Source organism: Agelaius phoeniceus, chromosome 9, assembly GCF_051311805.1.
Source record: "Agelaius phoeniceus isolate bAgePho1 chromosome 9, bAgePho1.hap1, whole genome shotgun sequence".
NCBI classification, from domain to species: Eukaryota; Metazoa; Chordata; class Aves; order Passeriformes; family Icteridae; genus Agelaius; species Agelaius phoeniceus.
In genome coordinates this window covers 19,530,843-19,547,658 of record NC_135273.1, presented here as the reverse complement: position 1 = coordinate 19,547,658, position 16,816 = coordinate 19,530,843, and the positions used below count along the sequence as shown (strand labels likewise).

General features: G+C 46.9%; 1 protein-coding gene across 1 annotated transcript; it reads left to right on the top strand.

Moving 5' to 3' along the window:
- The first annotated feature begins 9,644 nt into the window (after window positions 1–9,644).
- ELOVL3 (ELOVL fatty acid elongase 3) lies at window positions 9,645–13,867 on the top strand. The gene is made up of 4 exons (XM_054637741.2): window positions 9,645–9,800; window positions 10,530–10,661; window positions 11,872–12,023; window positions 12,608–13,867. The coding sequence occupies exons 1-4, from the start codon at window positions 9,688–9,690 to the stop codon at window positions 13,027–13,029; spliced, it is 819 nt and encodes a 272-aa protein (XP_054493716.2). The 5' UTR covers window positions 9,645–9,687; the 3' UTR covers window positions 13,030–13,867.
- Window positions 13,868–16,816: the final 2,949 nt, after the last annotated feature.

Below are 16,816 nucleotides of genomic sequence, written 5' to 3'. Positions count from 1 at the left end.
CATGAGCAGGATCCCGCAGCAGCCGCAGGGTGCAGCAGCACCCCCAGTCTCGCTGCTGAGTGCGATCTCCCTGCAAGGGCCCCGAGTGCGGCGGGAGGTGTTCGGGGCACGCTTGAGCCAGCTTTTCAGGTTCACCCGGCCCCACAGCTCCTCACCAAACTTCTCTGCGTGAGGCCCTGTGACTGGGAGCCGTCCTGGCTTGGAAACACCCTGGGTTTGCAAATGAATGTGTGTTCCAGGTGATGGCTGTGCAGCTCTGCCCAAACCCTGGGCTGGGGGCAGCTCCCCTGCTGGGAGCAGCTCCTTGTGGGCGATAGGGAGGGGGTGAAGCTGGCATGGTTCCTGTTATGACTCTTCTCCTCCGCCCGGTGCCAGCAGCTGCAGTACTGCTGGAGCACACAGCAGGGCCTGGCACTGCCTCGAGGGCTGCTCCCCTGAAGGACTTTGCAATCAGCTCATAAACTACTGCTGCTCCAGCCCGGTGCTGGCTTTGGAAGGGTCCCCGCACACCCTGGCAGCATCTCCATGGGAGAATCTGACTGTGGGCTGCCACAGCCACATCAATTCCTTATCTGGTTTTTCCAGCCTAGTAAGGTGGAGGCACCAAACTGTGTCAACAAAATTGGGCTAATAAAGAGGAGCTGTCTCCCTCTGCAGGTGAGTGTGAAATCGCTCCATCTGGCAGTGGAAAGACTAGAGAAGACGATGATTTTTACTTACCCACCCTTTAATGACACTAATCAAAGAGCACTTCTGTGGCAGGAGCCCCTTCCCCTGGCCTGTGCATGGCTCAGCCCCAGCCTCTCATCTCTGCCTGTGGGTATCTCCCTCATGGCCCCCATGCACCTCTCCGATGCTCTTGAGAGCACGGGCAATGCTTTTCTCTGGTGCTTGCAGGTTACAAATATTTCCCACAGAGGAAGGCAAGGAGCCAAGCTCTGTGAGTCCCCAGAACCCAGCCGTGGCCATTTGCCATTGAGAGCACTGTTGGAACAAGCTAGTCCCTCTGTCCCCACCAGGGCCTCCTTAGGGCTCTGCCATGGCAAATGGAACTGCACAGCAAATCCTGAAGACAGTGCAATGGAAAACAGCTTTCTCCCAGGCACTCAGGTGAGGCCTGGGATCTCAAAAACCAGAAATGCCCATGGTCCCTCCCAAGCTGTGCTTTTGGAAGGACTTCCCAAATCCTTGTAAACACCAAGGAGAGATTACACACCAGCCAGGAGCTAGGCACTATGCCTTCCAGGACAGCTGGGGGCAGCCAATTACTCCAAACAGCTGACAGATATCTCAGGATACAGAAAGCTCCTCCCTTCTCTCTCAGCCTCTTCCCTCTTTTTCAGGGACTACTGCTAAGGTGCTTCTCCCTCTCCAGCTGGGCTCATTTACCTCCATCAGGACCACTCTACCTGCTGCAATAAAAGACTCTGGGTGGGATACAGCTGGGACCAGTTATTTTTCAGGTTCTTACATCTTCTCTCTGTGGTGTCTATAGTAGGAATGGTTGTGTAGCAATGTTTTTAAGAAAAACTTTTCAATTATTATTTGGTAAAATATCTGTGCTAGTGCTATAGTAGTGATCCTATTGAGTAATCTAATCCTGTCTCCTTTGAATTCAGTTATAAGAGTTTCTATAAGGGAAGTTCTTCCAAGATCAAACCACGTCCTGATGTAAAACTCAGCTATTTTAGTAAAAAGCTCTTTTATTAAAGAGCTTTGCAGAGTTGAGTTTTCTTCTGTTATTAGCATTCCTGGAAAACCAGAGGGATCCTGGTTGATTGTGAAGAGGTAAGTGTGGCTATAGCGATATTCAGAACCTGTAGTTCAAGGGAAGTTGGTTTTGAGAAATACAAGATAACAAGGAAGGTTGGAGGAGTTAGTGAAACTATGGTATGGTTCACGAGGGCAATGGCAGCCCCACATAGCTAATGTTTGCTTTTAGAAAAGTACATCAATAAACAGAAAAATAATATCCAAAGCATTCTTGAAAACAACACAGATTAGCCTCTTTATCTCACTGGGGAAAAAAAGAAAAAAAACCACAACATTACATATTCTGCAAATGGTAAACTCCATATTATAATGCCAACAGAGTTCAACAGATGTTTTGGATGGAGTTGAACTTCAGTGCTCTTCCTGAAAAGCTTTGGGTAAGGTCATCTGTCAGATTAGGCAGTGGTAATGCTGGATTTTGGGGTCTAGGCAGGGAAGTATTAAAGGCTATGCTCTGAATCACCAATTATCTACATGGACTGCCACTAAGAATAGTCTTTTTAAAAGCTAAAGTAACTGAGAAGGAAGGTTGAATGGCTAATTTTCATTAAAACTAAACGGGTAAGAAGCTGAGGGCCTTGGCAAGGATAAAACACAAAACTGGTAAAAGTTGATGTTAAAAGCCCTGCCTGTAGTTCGGGTTACAAAGTGGGGAGGAGCTGAAGAAACAGCTGCAGGCCTTTCAGGCAGTATGGAGACACCTTTGGCAGTTGGGTGTTTGGATTACATCCCATCCACCTTCTGTCAGGACTGCCCAGCAGCAAAAGAAGTGAGCACCTGTACTGTAAGAAGAAGCTGGGTCTGATCAGGGAAGTTGCATTACAGTAAGTTTTGTAACAAATTGGTTGGAAAAAACTCAAATGCCGAAAGAGGCTTGAAGACCTTTCAGAGCTTGGTAAAGGAGAATGGGTTCTCATTATCAGGACTTTCCAAAGATGTTTCAAAAGGAGCTCTGCAAAAAGAGGCACATTAACTGGTGGTGGTAATCCAAGCTTTACTGGGGATCAAATTAATCTCGAGGCAGAACCAAGTAGAATGAATGCTGATTAGTTTAGTGTTGTTAAAAGGCAGAAACAAGCACTTTCTGCAGGAATAGCATTTTAGTCCCACTTCTGTAGCCAGGGCATTCTACAAAGCAAAGTGCTGAGCTTTGGTTTTGTGGTCTCAATGTCATCTGGTACTGGCAAATTTACCTGGACTCTGCAGTCTTGATAGACTTCAACCAGAGGAAAGACATGATGTTTTGTGCATGTCTGGTGTTGGTGTAACTTCTGCTAACTATGACAACAGATGATTCACCTGGTGACTGGAGCACAAGAATGATTAAGTGGAGAGGGGCCAACATAAAACCATTGGCAAAGTCTGGCTGTGAATGACCCTTGGGCAATTTTGCTTATTTTAGCAAAGCAGAAGGTGCTTTGTATTTTTGAGAATGCAGGGTGGAGAGTTTTACGCACTGTGATCGGTGTAGGCAACAGCTCACATTGGCAATTTCGTCAATTCAATAATGTTATTATTGTGCTGTGGTTTATTTTACTCCGATGTAAGGCACAGGACCAGTTCTGGTTGAGAAATACTGAATGTTTGTACGAAGTCTCTCTCTAATGAACACTTCAGAAAACACAAGCAAGTATGTGCATGAATGCTTGTAGGTGTTCTTAAATTCTGCCTGAGCTTTGAGACTTCTGTGATAAAGGCATAACTGGTTGGGTTGTTCAAAGGACACCTTTGATCTTAATCAGAACTCATCCAATGGGATTTTTGTTCATGCGTCGGTTCAAGAGCTTCTTAGTTAAACTAGTCTCTGGCTCTAAATTTTCAATTGTGAAAACAGACACTGATGAATGAAATTAGCATATTCTCTGCTAATCTCAGGTTTTCTGGATTCTGTATATGTATCCAACTATTGTTTTCCAAACAAAGCTTGAAGACATAACTCCAGGCAAAAGCCCAGCTGCCCACTCAAAGTACCTGTTTTAATCAATGTTTCCAAACACCAGTGGGCCTACTTACAGGCTTTAGAGAGCAAAAGGGTTTGTAAATGATAGGGTTTTGACAAAAGAGCTGCTTAGAGGTGATTTGCACCAGGGATGTTTTACATGGGATTTGTAACCCTTAGCTTAGAGTTGATAGCATTCTCATGAAGGGTCATTGCAGATTATGACATCTTTGGGTTAATAGCTCCTGATGTCACCACCATTTTGTTTACCCCTTAGGATGTTTAACCCTTAGGCCCTTTGTTATTTTTTTATTTGAAGATCTTTCAAAGTGGTTAGAGCAATTAGGTCAGAGCAAGAAATAACTTGGCCACTAGTAAGGACTCCAAGTGGTCCCTTCTGAGAGGTCTCATATTCTCATTCAGTGCATCTGCTTTGGGGTTTTTTTCATGCTTGGAAAACACTGTCTTGCATGGCAGAGGGAAGGCAGGCACATCTAGTGTGCTCCCCAGAAGGCAGCTTTAAAAGCATGTATGCCTGCATGAAGGGACACTACTTTGTCTTGCTCTCTGCAAAATTGTTCTCAAATGCTGAAATTTCTTGATCATCGCACACATCCTTGAGAAGGACCATGCCCAAACACTGTACAGTGAAGGTTTGAAACAGATACAGCCATCATCAGCAGCCCTTGTATCTTGCTAGGGTAGAAAGAAAAGGTGCTATTGCTGAACTGTGTCTCTTAATGGCCTCTAGTCAAACATCATGCAGGAAGCTGCAAGGAAGGATTGATTCCTCTGATACTGTGCAGTTGTTAAACCCCAAATTATTTGTCCCAGCCTGCTTGGGTGACTCTCGCAAGGCAATGAAGCTCATCTGAGGTTGGAGAAGTGGAAGGAAGACACAGGGACTGCTTGCAAACAGCAGAGGATCCTCTCTTTACCCTGGGCCTGAGGGCATGTTTCTCCAGGAGAGGACAGCTAACACCTCCAGAGAGTCAGGGAGAAGCACAGCAAACCTCCTGCCTACTCTTGCTTTTGGGTCTCTGTTCAGGAGGTGATGCCTCCCTACATTTTTGCAGTGTTTGTTCCCCTCTAATGGCAAAAGATCTGAGAGCCCCTTGGTGGAGACCTTGGTGTCACAGGCTGTGGTGGCTGGTGGCAAAGGGTGCCCTGTGCTGGCAGACCTGAGGCATCGAGCCTCAGCTCCAGGCATGCTCACCATTACCCAGCACTGGGATGGGGTCTCCCGCAGCTTCTCCTGCAGCTCTGATTGCTGGTGTTTATCTCTGTATTCCCTTACATCTCCAAAGGAATGCACCTGTGCCATGGTGGCTGAGAGAAAGGATTATAGCTAAACTTAACAAAGCAAGGCAGTGAAGGCAAATTGGTAAATCTGCAGAGGTCTTAGTCCTCACTGAATCAGAATCTCCTGCCTACCTCCTGACAGAAGCTCTTTGCCTCTTACACTTGCACTGCAACTCTTCCTTCTTCTTGGAACAAGTGATGCTAACTGCCTGGCTTTTACCCAAGCCAGCTATTAATAATCTTCTGCAGATTGGTTGTTCTGAAGTCTCAATCTATGCAAAAATGTGTGTGTTTGTGTGCTTGAGGCTTTGGCTTTCAAATAGCAATGCTATTTATTGTGCTGCATTACTTGCTGTTGCCCTTTCTAAACAAAAGCTTTTCAGAGATGCCCACATATGAAGTGTGAGAAAATGTAAATAATCTCATTTTGCATCAGCTTTTGTACTAGGGGTTATCATAGAATGGTTTGGTTTGGAAGGCACCCAAACATCATCCAGTCCTAAACCCCCTGAAATGAGTAGGTACCTCTTTAACTAAATCAGCTTACTGAGAGCCCCATTCAGCCTTGAATGTTTTGAGAGACAGGACATCTACCATCTCTCTGGACAATTTGTTCCACTGTTTCACCACTTGTGTGGGCTTAAGTTTTGTGTTAGCTGAGTGTAAGCCTAACAGCTCAGGGTAACTCCCCCAGCACTTTATGTCAAACTCTTTGCTGCAATATGTGTTAAAACTAGGCTGCTTTCCAAAGTTAGGGAATCAATCAGGAGAGAATGTTTGTTTCCTTATCTTTACCATTTTTTCTTCCTATTAAACCTAATTAAAACAAACTGTGATACATGTAAAATCATGCCTTACCTGCCATGCCACTTCTGTTGGTATCAAAGGAGTTAAAAGATACTTTGATTAAGAACACAAAGATTGTTCTCTGTTTTCATAGTGTGGTCAGTCTGGTGAAAAAGCTGCCCAGGGAGGGCCCATATATGAAGTCATATTCTCTGCAGTCAAGAGGGTTGTATGGAATCAGGTCATTATCCTAAGCTTTGATGAAAGCTTGCAGGGCTTGTGCAAGGAGATTCCTCCATGGCTTTCACTACTCTGATGCGTAAATCACAAGTAACAATCACAGACAGTACAACAAACTGATTTGGAGGTGGTTATGTGCAATAGCCTTGTCTCTTGGGCAAAAACCCCCTCTCTGTCCTCTGCACTGGTGAGGCAGTGTAAACTCAGACCAGCAAGGCCCAGCCTGGGTGAAGCTGACTCTGTGTATACTCTTGTCCTCAGAATGTCAGGGGCCTCATATTTAAGGGCAATCTGAACTGGCATATTATATCTGGAACTAATTTTTTTTTTTCATCAACAACTCTGCCTACTTGTTTCCCTGTCCCCACCTGTGTGGATCAGGCAGGTAGTTGGTGGCAGTACAGTGACAGTCAGCTAGCCAACAGGCACTGGAAGACTGGTGGCCACATTGCCTCTGGCCCATGCAGTTATAATGTTTTGCCCCATTCTAGTTATTGTAGCTGCTCTCTTGACTCCTGCCACTATGTTTAAGTCCTACAGACCTCTCTGTGTCATCTTTTTTGTGTCACTTGCTATGGAAGTGGTTGTTCTGTGAGGCTAGGGAGCTGTAAATTCTTGCTGTCCTTTATCTTTCCTAAAGTTTTGGTTTCATTAATTTGTAGTATTCTTAGAAAAGAGATTATGCACTCTTTCTTTCTAGAAACCACTTCCTGCACTTTGGATCATACCAGGATTTGGCATTTGTTACTCATTCTGAATGGTGCCTGCAGTCTTTCACAAACATCTTCATTCTTTCAAGTCTTGACAGGAGGCAAATGTGCTATCTACCACTAAAGGAGGCTATTTGTTGTTTACTGTTCTGTTACAGGAAATTAATTTTAACACTTGGGATACAAAATGAGATATTTTTGCAAAAATCCATTTTCTTATACTCTTGACCACAGGGCAAATAAGATGTAGGTGATGCTCAGTTACCACATCAGGAACTAGTTCTCTCTCTACATGTATTTTGGTGAAAAAGTGAATCTTTACCAGAAAACAAAAACTCTTTTTGAAAATAGCAATTTAATCTTTAAGTGAGAATTTAATCTATTTGGGTCTACCTCAAAGAAGAATTATTTCTGGAATGCTGTAGAAGCAGTCTAATGGGACACAGCTCTCCATAAGGATCTACAATGTAACTTCATAGTCCTCACAAAATTGTTCTTTCTCTTTGAGGTCCTACCTAGCCATTTTTGGGCTCAGAATAAAGGCATAGAGGCTTCTGTTCCATAGGGTCTCTGTCTCCTTCCAACTCAGAGGACAGAAGAATGAAGTGCTCCCCTCCCATTGAATCAGGACTGCAGCCCTGATGTTCCTGCTGTGTGTGAAGTGTTGCTGGGGTTCCACTTCATCACCTGCAGTGGCTGAGCTCTGTGCAATTCACTGTGATGTGTGAAAATAAACTCATCTGTTTATTTACACATTGCTCTGATGTCTATATTGTATGTCAGCTGCTAAAGCCTTCTGAGTCCAGCAGGGTTTCTGAGCAGTGCCAGTGACCAGGCACTGGGCCTGGCAGCTCTCTGTGTGCTAATCCACCCAGATTCAGGAGGGCAGGCAGATGTATTGACAGCAGGGAGAAAAGAGGATAACAAGGATGTCACAACTGCATCTGGATTGTGCAGGTGAGCTTTCAGTCTGTGACAAAGCCTGCCTTATTAAGCAAGAAATGTGTGCCAGAGGATGGTAAGAGCCTCATCCCTGCTATCTGCTTCTGTTCTTTACATGTGTTGTTCTTGTTCCTATCTGCCAAGGAGACACTTGGGGAGGGCTACCAGCTGCTTGCTCAGATGGTACCAAAGAGCTGCAGTGTCATGAGCTCCTCCTGTAACTGTACATGCCACCACCTAAGGGATGGATGGACAGACCTGCCCTAGGAGAGGCATTGTTCATGTAGCATGAAACAGTTTCAAAATGAAAACTTTACAGAACCTTAAACTAGATTAGGAATAAGAAGTTATGCCAATATCAGGATGTTTTCTACTCAGCTAATCCAACTCATCCTTGCATCTCTCAACAGGTATTTAAAGATTTTTTCTCTTCTCATATGGTGTCTTGTGTAAAGGAGGCCTTGTTTAACGGTTGCTAAAGCATAGGTCAAAAAAGCAGGTGTTTTTTACTTGTAGTGCCTCAAACAGCTAACAACTGTACTCCATCTAAGAACAGTGAATCCACAGACAATATGCAGGCAAAGAAGTCAGCAACACTGAAACCATTGTCAAGAGCATGGAGAGGGATAAATTTATAAGGTTCCCAATGTGGCTTTGCTGTTGAATAATGAGACTGAACGTTGACTTGTATGCATTAGAAGTGCAAAAAGTTTGTGTTACTGTGCTGCCTCTTCTCTGCTCTTACCCTTGGCTTTATTGGTGGTTGCACCTGCTCTTGTGGTGTGCAGAAGCCCTTGCAACAGAAGAAAGTTTCCTCCAGCATGTACCCAAATATTCTGCCTGGTGATGCTACTGGCCAAAGTAGGTGATGAAAGAGGAAAGACAAGTGACCCAGGAATGGATACAGCACAATCTCTGACCTGCAGTCCTCTGGAAGGGGAAGGACATCCTTGGTGCTGGAAACACTAAGGTGAGAGCTGTGCAAGGCACAGTGGGAGCTCATGCTATGTACAAAGTGTTTTAGGGAAAACACTCTGTGGGGTATGGTAAAACCACTGCTGCCGACACATGCAAGCTGAACTTTCCACAGATACATGCAAGTGCTCTGCAAAATGGAGAGTGTAAGTCAGGGGTGGTGCAAAAATCGCAAGGGATTTTAATTCCTACATGTCAAATACTTTCCTGATTTTCTCACACTACTCTATTGTCAAATACAGAGAAAATTGTGGATGCCCAATCCCTAGAGGAGTTCAAGGCCTGGCCGGATAAGGCTTTGGGCAGCTTGGTGTGGTGAAAGATGTCCCTCCCTATGACAAAGGGGCTGGAATTAGATATCTTTAAAGTCCCTTTCAAACCAAAGCATTCTACAATCCTATGAAATGTCTCACCCAGGCAAATGTTCCCCTGTTTGAAGAGGCAGCAGTTAGGCAGATGATTTGTGCACAGGCACAGTGATGCCTGCATGAAGCAAACCCCTTCCAAGTCTGTGAGCTTTGCAGGGTGCAGATGTTGCACCTGTGTAAAGACACGACACCTGGGAAAGACACCAAGATGAGTGACCAGAGGGTGCAATGAGATATGCTGCATTCAGGGGATTTTGACTGTGCTGGAGCCATTTTCAGCTGCAGGAACATCAGTAGGAGGTTATCCAGAACCCATCTAGTTTCCAGCAGCAGCCAGATACTTCAGTCTATGGTGAAGAAGGCACAACAGCTAACTGCAGTCAGGGTAATGGAATTTCTGCCTGCTGCTGGTGACAATGTTGAATCACCTTGCCCATCTGCTGAGGGATGAGCTGGGCTGGATGGAGAATGGCAGGACCTCCCGCTCAGCCTGACTGGGTGACCAGAGCCTCCTCCTGCTTACCCAGCGCAAGGAATGGGAGGCTCCCGGTCCCGCCTCCCGCCGGGGTGTGACGTTGGGGCGGAGCGCATTCCCGGGGCTATATCCACCGTGAGGCGTGCGGGAGTGTCTTGTTTCGGGTCGCTCCCGGGGATGCTGAATATGGAAGCGAACATTGACCCGTCGGAGCTGCAACCGCTGGGGGAGTATGACTTCGAGAAGAACTTTAATCAGCGGGCAGCCAGGAAATGGATGGAGGAGAATTGGTGAGAGGAGAGGAGGTTGCTGACCTGGTGCATTCCAGATCCTGGGTAGCCCAATCGGCTCCTGCTGCTTTTAGCAGAACAAGTGTGAGGATCTTCAGTTCCGAGGAGGAGAAGATTGGGGGTCTCTGGTTGCTTACCTGAGGCTGTGGAGGATGGGGTGCAGCAGTAGATGTGGCAGAGCAAACAGTGGTGCAGGTGGGGCTGCAGCTTGTAGGGAGATGGTGATGTGGCAAGAGGGCAAAAAGCACCCACGGATGGCCACTGCAGCCCTTGCGCTGGCAAATAGGGTACTCAGCCCTGCCATGCTGCACTAAAGCCTTGGAATGTGTGGGATATAACACAAGGCACTTGAGGCTCCAGCTTACATGAAACTGGCCTTTTTAGACATCCTGTGCAGACATCGTCTGCCTGTACGTTTAAAGGGATAAGATGCATTGATGTGTTTGCTTTGGATCCTGCTCACAGGCTACCAGAACCTGCCTCATCCCACCAAGGTCTTCTGGAAATCTCCAAGATGTAGCAGTTCACTTTATTTTGTGCAGTCCCTAGGATTCTTGCTTGCTCACTGTCAGGGCAGGCTTTCTTGTGACCAAACCCAACTTTAACATGAGAATGGGAGATCTTTTGTTTCTTGTGAGTGTGCGAGTACTTTGCCAGGGCTACAGAAGTCTGGCTAAAAATAGGTCAGTTTGGGTCTTTTCCTGACTGTTCCCTCTTCTCTACTTGCAGGCAAAAGTCTTTAACTATTGCTGTTATTTATTTGATCCTGATCTTTGGAATCCAACATTTCATGAAGGAACGGAGGCCCTTCAAACTGCGTGGACCACTGATCCTGTGGTCCTTCAGCCTGGCTTTGTTCAGGTAAGAGCCTTTGTTAAATCTGGAGACAGCTGTAGACCCTTCTCAGAACTGCATTGATGGAAAGTTCTGGTTATTCACTACATCACTAGGGAAATACATAAAATTTTTCCTCTTGAAGGCACTTTCTAACTAGGGGAGTGACCTGCTTATACAAGTCATTTATTTCTCACCAGAAATACTCCAGCAAGAATGAATTGCAAAAGGATGTCTGGGGAGAGTGCTTGAAAATCATTAGTGGGTAGATTTGAACGTGAAGCCTGCAAGAGTAGACATCTTCCCTCATTCAAACGGTGCCTGCCAATTGAAAGTTTGATTTGAGGTCTATTTCTCTTTAAAATTTAGATTTCTTTCTCTTCCCCTACCCACCCCCCCACCCCCCGCTACCTCATTTCTTTAATCCTGTTGTGTAGGAGGTGGAGAAAATTCTGCTGCACTCACAGAAGCACAAAAGATTAAACTAAAATGTACTTTCAAACTGTCCTGTCTTATTGAATAGGTTTCCTGCAGTAGCCATGAAAACGTTTCGGCCCGTGCCCTGTATTCAAACTAGCATATGTCAATTTAAGAAAATTCCCCTCATCTCCACAACTTTTTCTGTCTCTTTGGTGGGACAGAGAAAAACTCAACTACTGCCTCTGTAACTCCAATTGGCTTTGACAAGGCCAAAGGGACATTGGTTGTCCTCTGTCAGGGCATAGTATAGCAGTGGTCTGTAAAAGTTGTGGGAGAGGGGAGGTCAGGGGATAGCTGTTCATGCTCTATTCAGAGACAAACTTGTGCTAATGAAACAGGTTGATAACAAGGAAAAAGTGGTATTTCTTCTCAAAAGCTGTAGGAGTTCCCTGCCACAGGAGGTTATAAATGCTCCCTGTCCTCTGGGCCCATGTCAAAAGGCAGGACATCAGGAAAATTGTCCTCCATTTCTCATCAGTGGGGCAGCTTTTGCTCAAGTGCCTCTTCAAGCAGTGGAAGCAGGGGGTGCTTCCCTGAGGGGAGCACTCTTTCATGCTGCTTTGTCTTGCAGGAATAGGTTTTAAATCCTGGCTAAAACTTGTTAGGAAGTCTAAGAAGGCAAAGGTTTGTTTAAATGTCTCTGAGATTGCCCTGAGCATCAAGATGGAGTCAACTAAATATCCGTGGGTGCAGAGCTGTCAGAGGCTATGTTGAGGCCCTGGGCACAGTATTCAGCTCTCCTTTGGTTTTCTTGCAGTCTCATTGCAGCCTGTCGGATCTGGAAGCAGTTGGCCTTCCTCCTCCTTACCAAGGGATTTAAGCAATCAGTGTGTAGTCAATCTTTTTATGTCCACCCTGTTTCCAAGCTTTGGATATATCTATTTGGTCTGAGCAAATTTGTTGAAATGGGTGAGTTTGAAACTTCTCCTTATCCTGTGTGTTTATAATTGCTTTGCTTTTACAAGCAGATTTTCTTTTACAGGTCTCTGTCCAAATGTTACATGGAGAAAAGGGTTGCTTGTTGCTTAGCCTTGCATGTGTCACTCATTTTCTTGCTCCCTATTACTCGACTCGAATGATATGCTTGCAGCCTGATGTTACTGTTCGAGTTTGATCCCCAGGCCAGTGCCTGGACTAGGCAATTTTGCACTGGAACAGCCATGGCAAGGGGGCAGCAGACAGGCAGGGAGGGCTGGGCTTTCCACACAGCTTTCATAAAAAGAAGTAAAGAAGAGCCAGTTGGAAATGCAGTGCAGGTGGATCTGGGAAAGCAAGCCTGGGGCAAGGGGCTCTTATATTCCAAACATGCCAGAAGCTAGAGTACCTAAATGGTCCTCTTCAATACAGATTATATCAATGGGAACCTAGGCTTTGGTGGGATCAAACCACATAATGGCTTCAGCATTGAAGCTTGCTTGGTCTGTTTCATGTGAAAACTTGTGCAACTGCTGTGCTTTCACCTGACTAATGATATACCTGTTCCCCAACCCCAGGTGACACTCTGTTCATTGTTCTCCGGAAAAAGAAGCTCATCTTCCTGCACTGGTACCACCACGTTGCCACAATGATTTTATCCTGGTATGGCTATAAGATGAGGGTAGCTGGGGCAGGATGGAACGCAGCCCTAAACCTCAGTATCCATGTTGTGATGTACTTGTACTACACTGTGGCAGCCATGGGCATCCGGGTACCCCACTCCATCACCATGCTAATCACCACTTCACAGATTGTGCAGATTATTGGATATGTAATAATGAACATCTTTATCTTCTTCTGGAAGGATGATAAGCTCTGTCAATGTACCTGGCCACTGCTTCTCCTTTCATCAGGCTTGTATACCAGTTTATTGGCCCTCTTCTCCAACTTCTTTGTGAAAACTTACCTGAGTAACACCCAGAAATCAAAGCGAAATTAAAACCAAGGGATGGAAGAAGAGTTTGGGATAAAAGTGGGGGGAGAGGGAGAGAAAAAGGGGAAACTTTTTGCTTCTGTCTGGAGCCTAAGTGCCTGATGGGATGGGTGTGATGGGGTTTAGGAAGAGATCACCATGGGTAACAGCCTTCAGAGTAACTTGCACATTGGCCTTTGGTGTATCTGCCTTGCAGTGGGTGGCATGCCAGAGTGAGGTGCAGGTCATGGCAGGCTGGTAACAGGAGAAAAGGGGAAGAGGCTGGGGTCTGGAAACCTCAGGGTTGAGGTTCTGCTTTTCCTTCTTTGCATCACTTGGGTTTGCCTTGTGCCTCACTTCCTTCCTGAGGGACTGATAGAATCCTGCATGCACCAAGACACTCCTTGGAAAAAAGGTAGGGAAACTCTTCTCAAAGCAGCACTGCCCTCTCCATGGTCTCCAGTTTTGGGGAAGAACAGAGCCCAAACCTGCTGCTACTCTGCAGGGAAGCTCTAATAGATTGCTGGTGAAATGGAAAACTCCTGCTGGTTTTTTAAGGTTATGTAGGGAAAGGATCTACCTGGGCTCTCTCTTCTCCTCTGTGATGCAAGGAACCGAATCCTATGAACTTTAATGGCTGTTACCTGTGGTGTGCCTCTTGTACAATATTAACCCATCAGTTTGACTTGACTAGCTACTGCTTCAAACCCTAAAAGATGAGCAGGGTCCAGCTCTGTCCTGCAGTAGTCAAGCATTGCCAATGGTCCCAGCCCATGGCCAGTCTCATGGGCTGGGAACAGAAGGGTCCCAGAGTCAATCTCTGGGTGCATCTGCCACTGGGTGATGTGTTAAAACAACTAATAAATACTGTCATGTATGGATTGATTGATTTCTTTGATGCCTTTTTCATACCTGACCTTCGTACAGAACTGTGAGAGGAATGCTGCCTTCTCTATCTTGATACTGTGTGTTCCTGAGGGTTAGTGATGTGTCCAGCAGGCTATCCCTCTGTGCTTACCCTTTTTGGAGTCATCAGCTGGTCATGCTGCCTGAGCGCCTTTGCTCACCACCAGGGAGCTAGAAATGAGAGAGAGATAAAAAAAATTAGGCTGTTGTTTTACCATCTGAAATGAGCATGTCACTGTGCTTCATAAAGCCAAGATGTGCCTCAGAGCTTGAGTCCAAGGGTCCGAGCCTCTGGGTGGGCATTGGCTCCTACCTGGTGAATGAGTTTTGGCCTCTCAAGGCAGTGGACTGGAAAGTTGCTACATGGCAGTGGGCTGCACTTTCAATGCTGGGAGGTGGCAACAGCCCTGTCCAGCCTTCCCTAACAAGGGCTTCTGCTCTGGACTTGGCAGCATGTTGGGTAGTGGTGTAACAGCACCTTCCCCAGCTGTGGGAAAGGCAGGAGCAGTCAGCTGAAGGGTTGGGGAATAGGAATAAACTGGCTTCCGCATTTAAGTCTCTTTAGAGAGGGGATGGTGAACATATGGGAGTAATGGGGTGGTCTCTCTCCTGCAGAGTGCTGTTTGAGGCACTTTATGTAACAGCTGTGGTCCTGGTGAAGCAACTGCCAGCTCTCCTAACTTCTACAGCTGCCCAAGGCATGCTCCCTCAGCTGTGTCCGGCATCTGTGCCAACACAAGGAATGACAGAATCATCAAGGTTGGAAGAGACCTTTAAGAACATCAAGTCCAACCATCCACCCAGCACTACCACTGTAACCCCTAAACCACTAAATCACATCACCCAGCACCAGATCCTGATGCCTCTTAAACACCTCGGGGCTGGTGACTCCATCACATTCCTGGGCAACCTATTCCAATGCCTGACCACCTTAACAGTGAAACCCTTCTAACATCTAATCTGACTCTCCCCTGTCCCAGCTCTAGGCCATTTTCTCTTGTCCTCTCTGTAGGCAGAGCAGAAGAGACCAGACCCCAGTCTTCACTGTAACCTCCCTTCAGGCAGTTGAAGAGAGTGATGAGGTTGCCCTGGAGCCGAAGCCGGGCTGGGGAGAGGGCGGTTTTACCCCGGAGACTGTGTCGGTGTCACGGCGCTGGGGCGGTTCCCCGGAGGCTGTGTCGGTGTCACGGCGCTGAGGAGATTTCCCCGGGGCCTCTCTCGGTCCCGAGGGCGGGAGCGCGGCCCGCCCTGCAACCCGCCGCTAGGTGGCACCGCCGTCCGCGCTGAGGGCGCTGCCGGCCGGGTCGGGTCGGGCCCGCACCGCGACGGCAGCGGGCCCTGAACAGGGCTGGGACCGAGATTAGAGCCGCCCCTCACGGCTGTGGAGCGATCTGAGTCCAGCTTTCACACGTACGGCAGCGGGCCCTGGACGGGGCTGGGACCGAGATTAGAGCCGCCCCTCACGGCTGTGGAGCGATCTGAGCCCAGCCCTCACACGCACAGCAGCGGCCGGAGGTGCGCGCCCGCCCCACGCTCCGGGGCTCTATTGGCAGCACGCACCAAGCAAGAGGAGCGGGAACATCCTCCGCTGTGCGAGCGGGACACAAGCTGCGGACGGTGTCGCGCTGCTCCTGGGCTGAGAGGAAGAACGGCGGCAGCTGCTGAGGCGTCGGTGCGCGCTGTGTGAGCCTTCAGACACAGCTGCGGGGTAGCGGGGAGCACAGGCCGTGCTGGTGATGGGCGCTAAAGTCTGGCCTTGAGTAAGAGAAGTGCAAGGAAGACAGTATTTAGGCAAACGGGATTTTTTCAGACCCTCTCGGTGTGGTGAACCTCGCACAAAGCTATCCCAGAATTAGTCATTGATGTCTATGAGAATTCCCGCGGAAATTCCTCCTCTTCAAAATGGGGACTGGGGCCAAAAACCAGGAACTGCTCACAGTTAAATCCCCCCTCAAAAAACATTAAAAAAAAAACAAACAAAAAACCGCACCAAACAAACAGAAAACTCTGCCACAAAACCACAAAAACCCCACAAAAAACCAAACAAAACAAACAAACCCCCACAACAACAACAAAACCACAAAACCAAAGCAAACGAAAAAACCTCAAACAAACAAACCAAAACAAAAAACAAAAACCCAAACAAACGAACAAAAAGCTGGATCAAATAATCTCACTATGTGTAAACAGTGGAGATGTGGACAGGAGCTATGTGGGCACATCAAGAACAGAATCTGGTAAAAATAATTCAGTTTTCCTCTCTGACAGGGTAAGGGCATAGTGACAGAGAGCTTTAACTGCCAGTCAAGTGGCTTTTAAGGATGATCTAGATGGGATTTGGCTAGGTACAAAACCCACTGGGTAATTATACCCAGAGAGTTATCCACAGTTCACTGTTGAAAAGGAAGGGGTCTGTTGGGTGAAATTCAGGGACATCTGTTGTGGGTCTTTTTTTGCTCAGCACTTCCTTTAATGATCTGGGTGATGGAGGAGAACGTGCACTTGCTAAATTTGCAGATTTGGAAGTATCCAACGACAGATTTATTTGCCTAACAGGTCTCCAGAATAAGTGGGATCCTGCTAAAGATTGTGTGCTTGGGGTTGCAGTATCAACAAGATACAGCTGGGGAGTTACTGGGGGATTATGAGAGAGAAGTGCTGGGTAAGGTCTGTAGAGCACCTGCTGTGTTTGTGCTGGACCAGAGAGCATGATGTCTGAGTTCTGGCCCCATGGGGAAGAAGCTGAATGTGAGAGGCTGAACTTGCTTAGCTGAACCAGAGAAGCCCAGGCCCTTCTTTCTTCCCATAGATAGAAGAGTCGTGTCAGAGAAGGGAGTTAAGAACAGTAGCACCAAGATGAGGTGTGTATTTGGTGGAAAGGCTGCTGGATGGCAGCTCCAGCACAGAA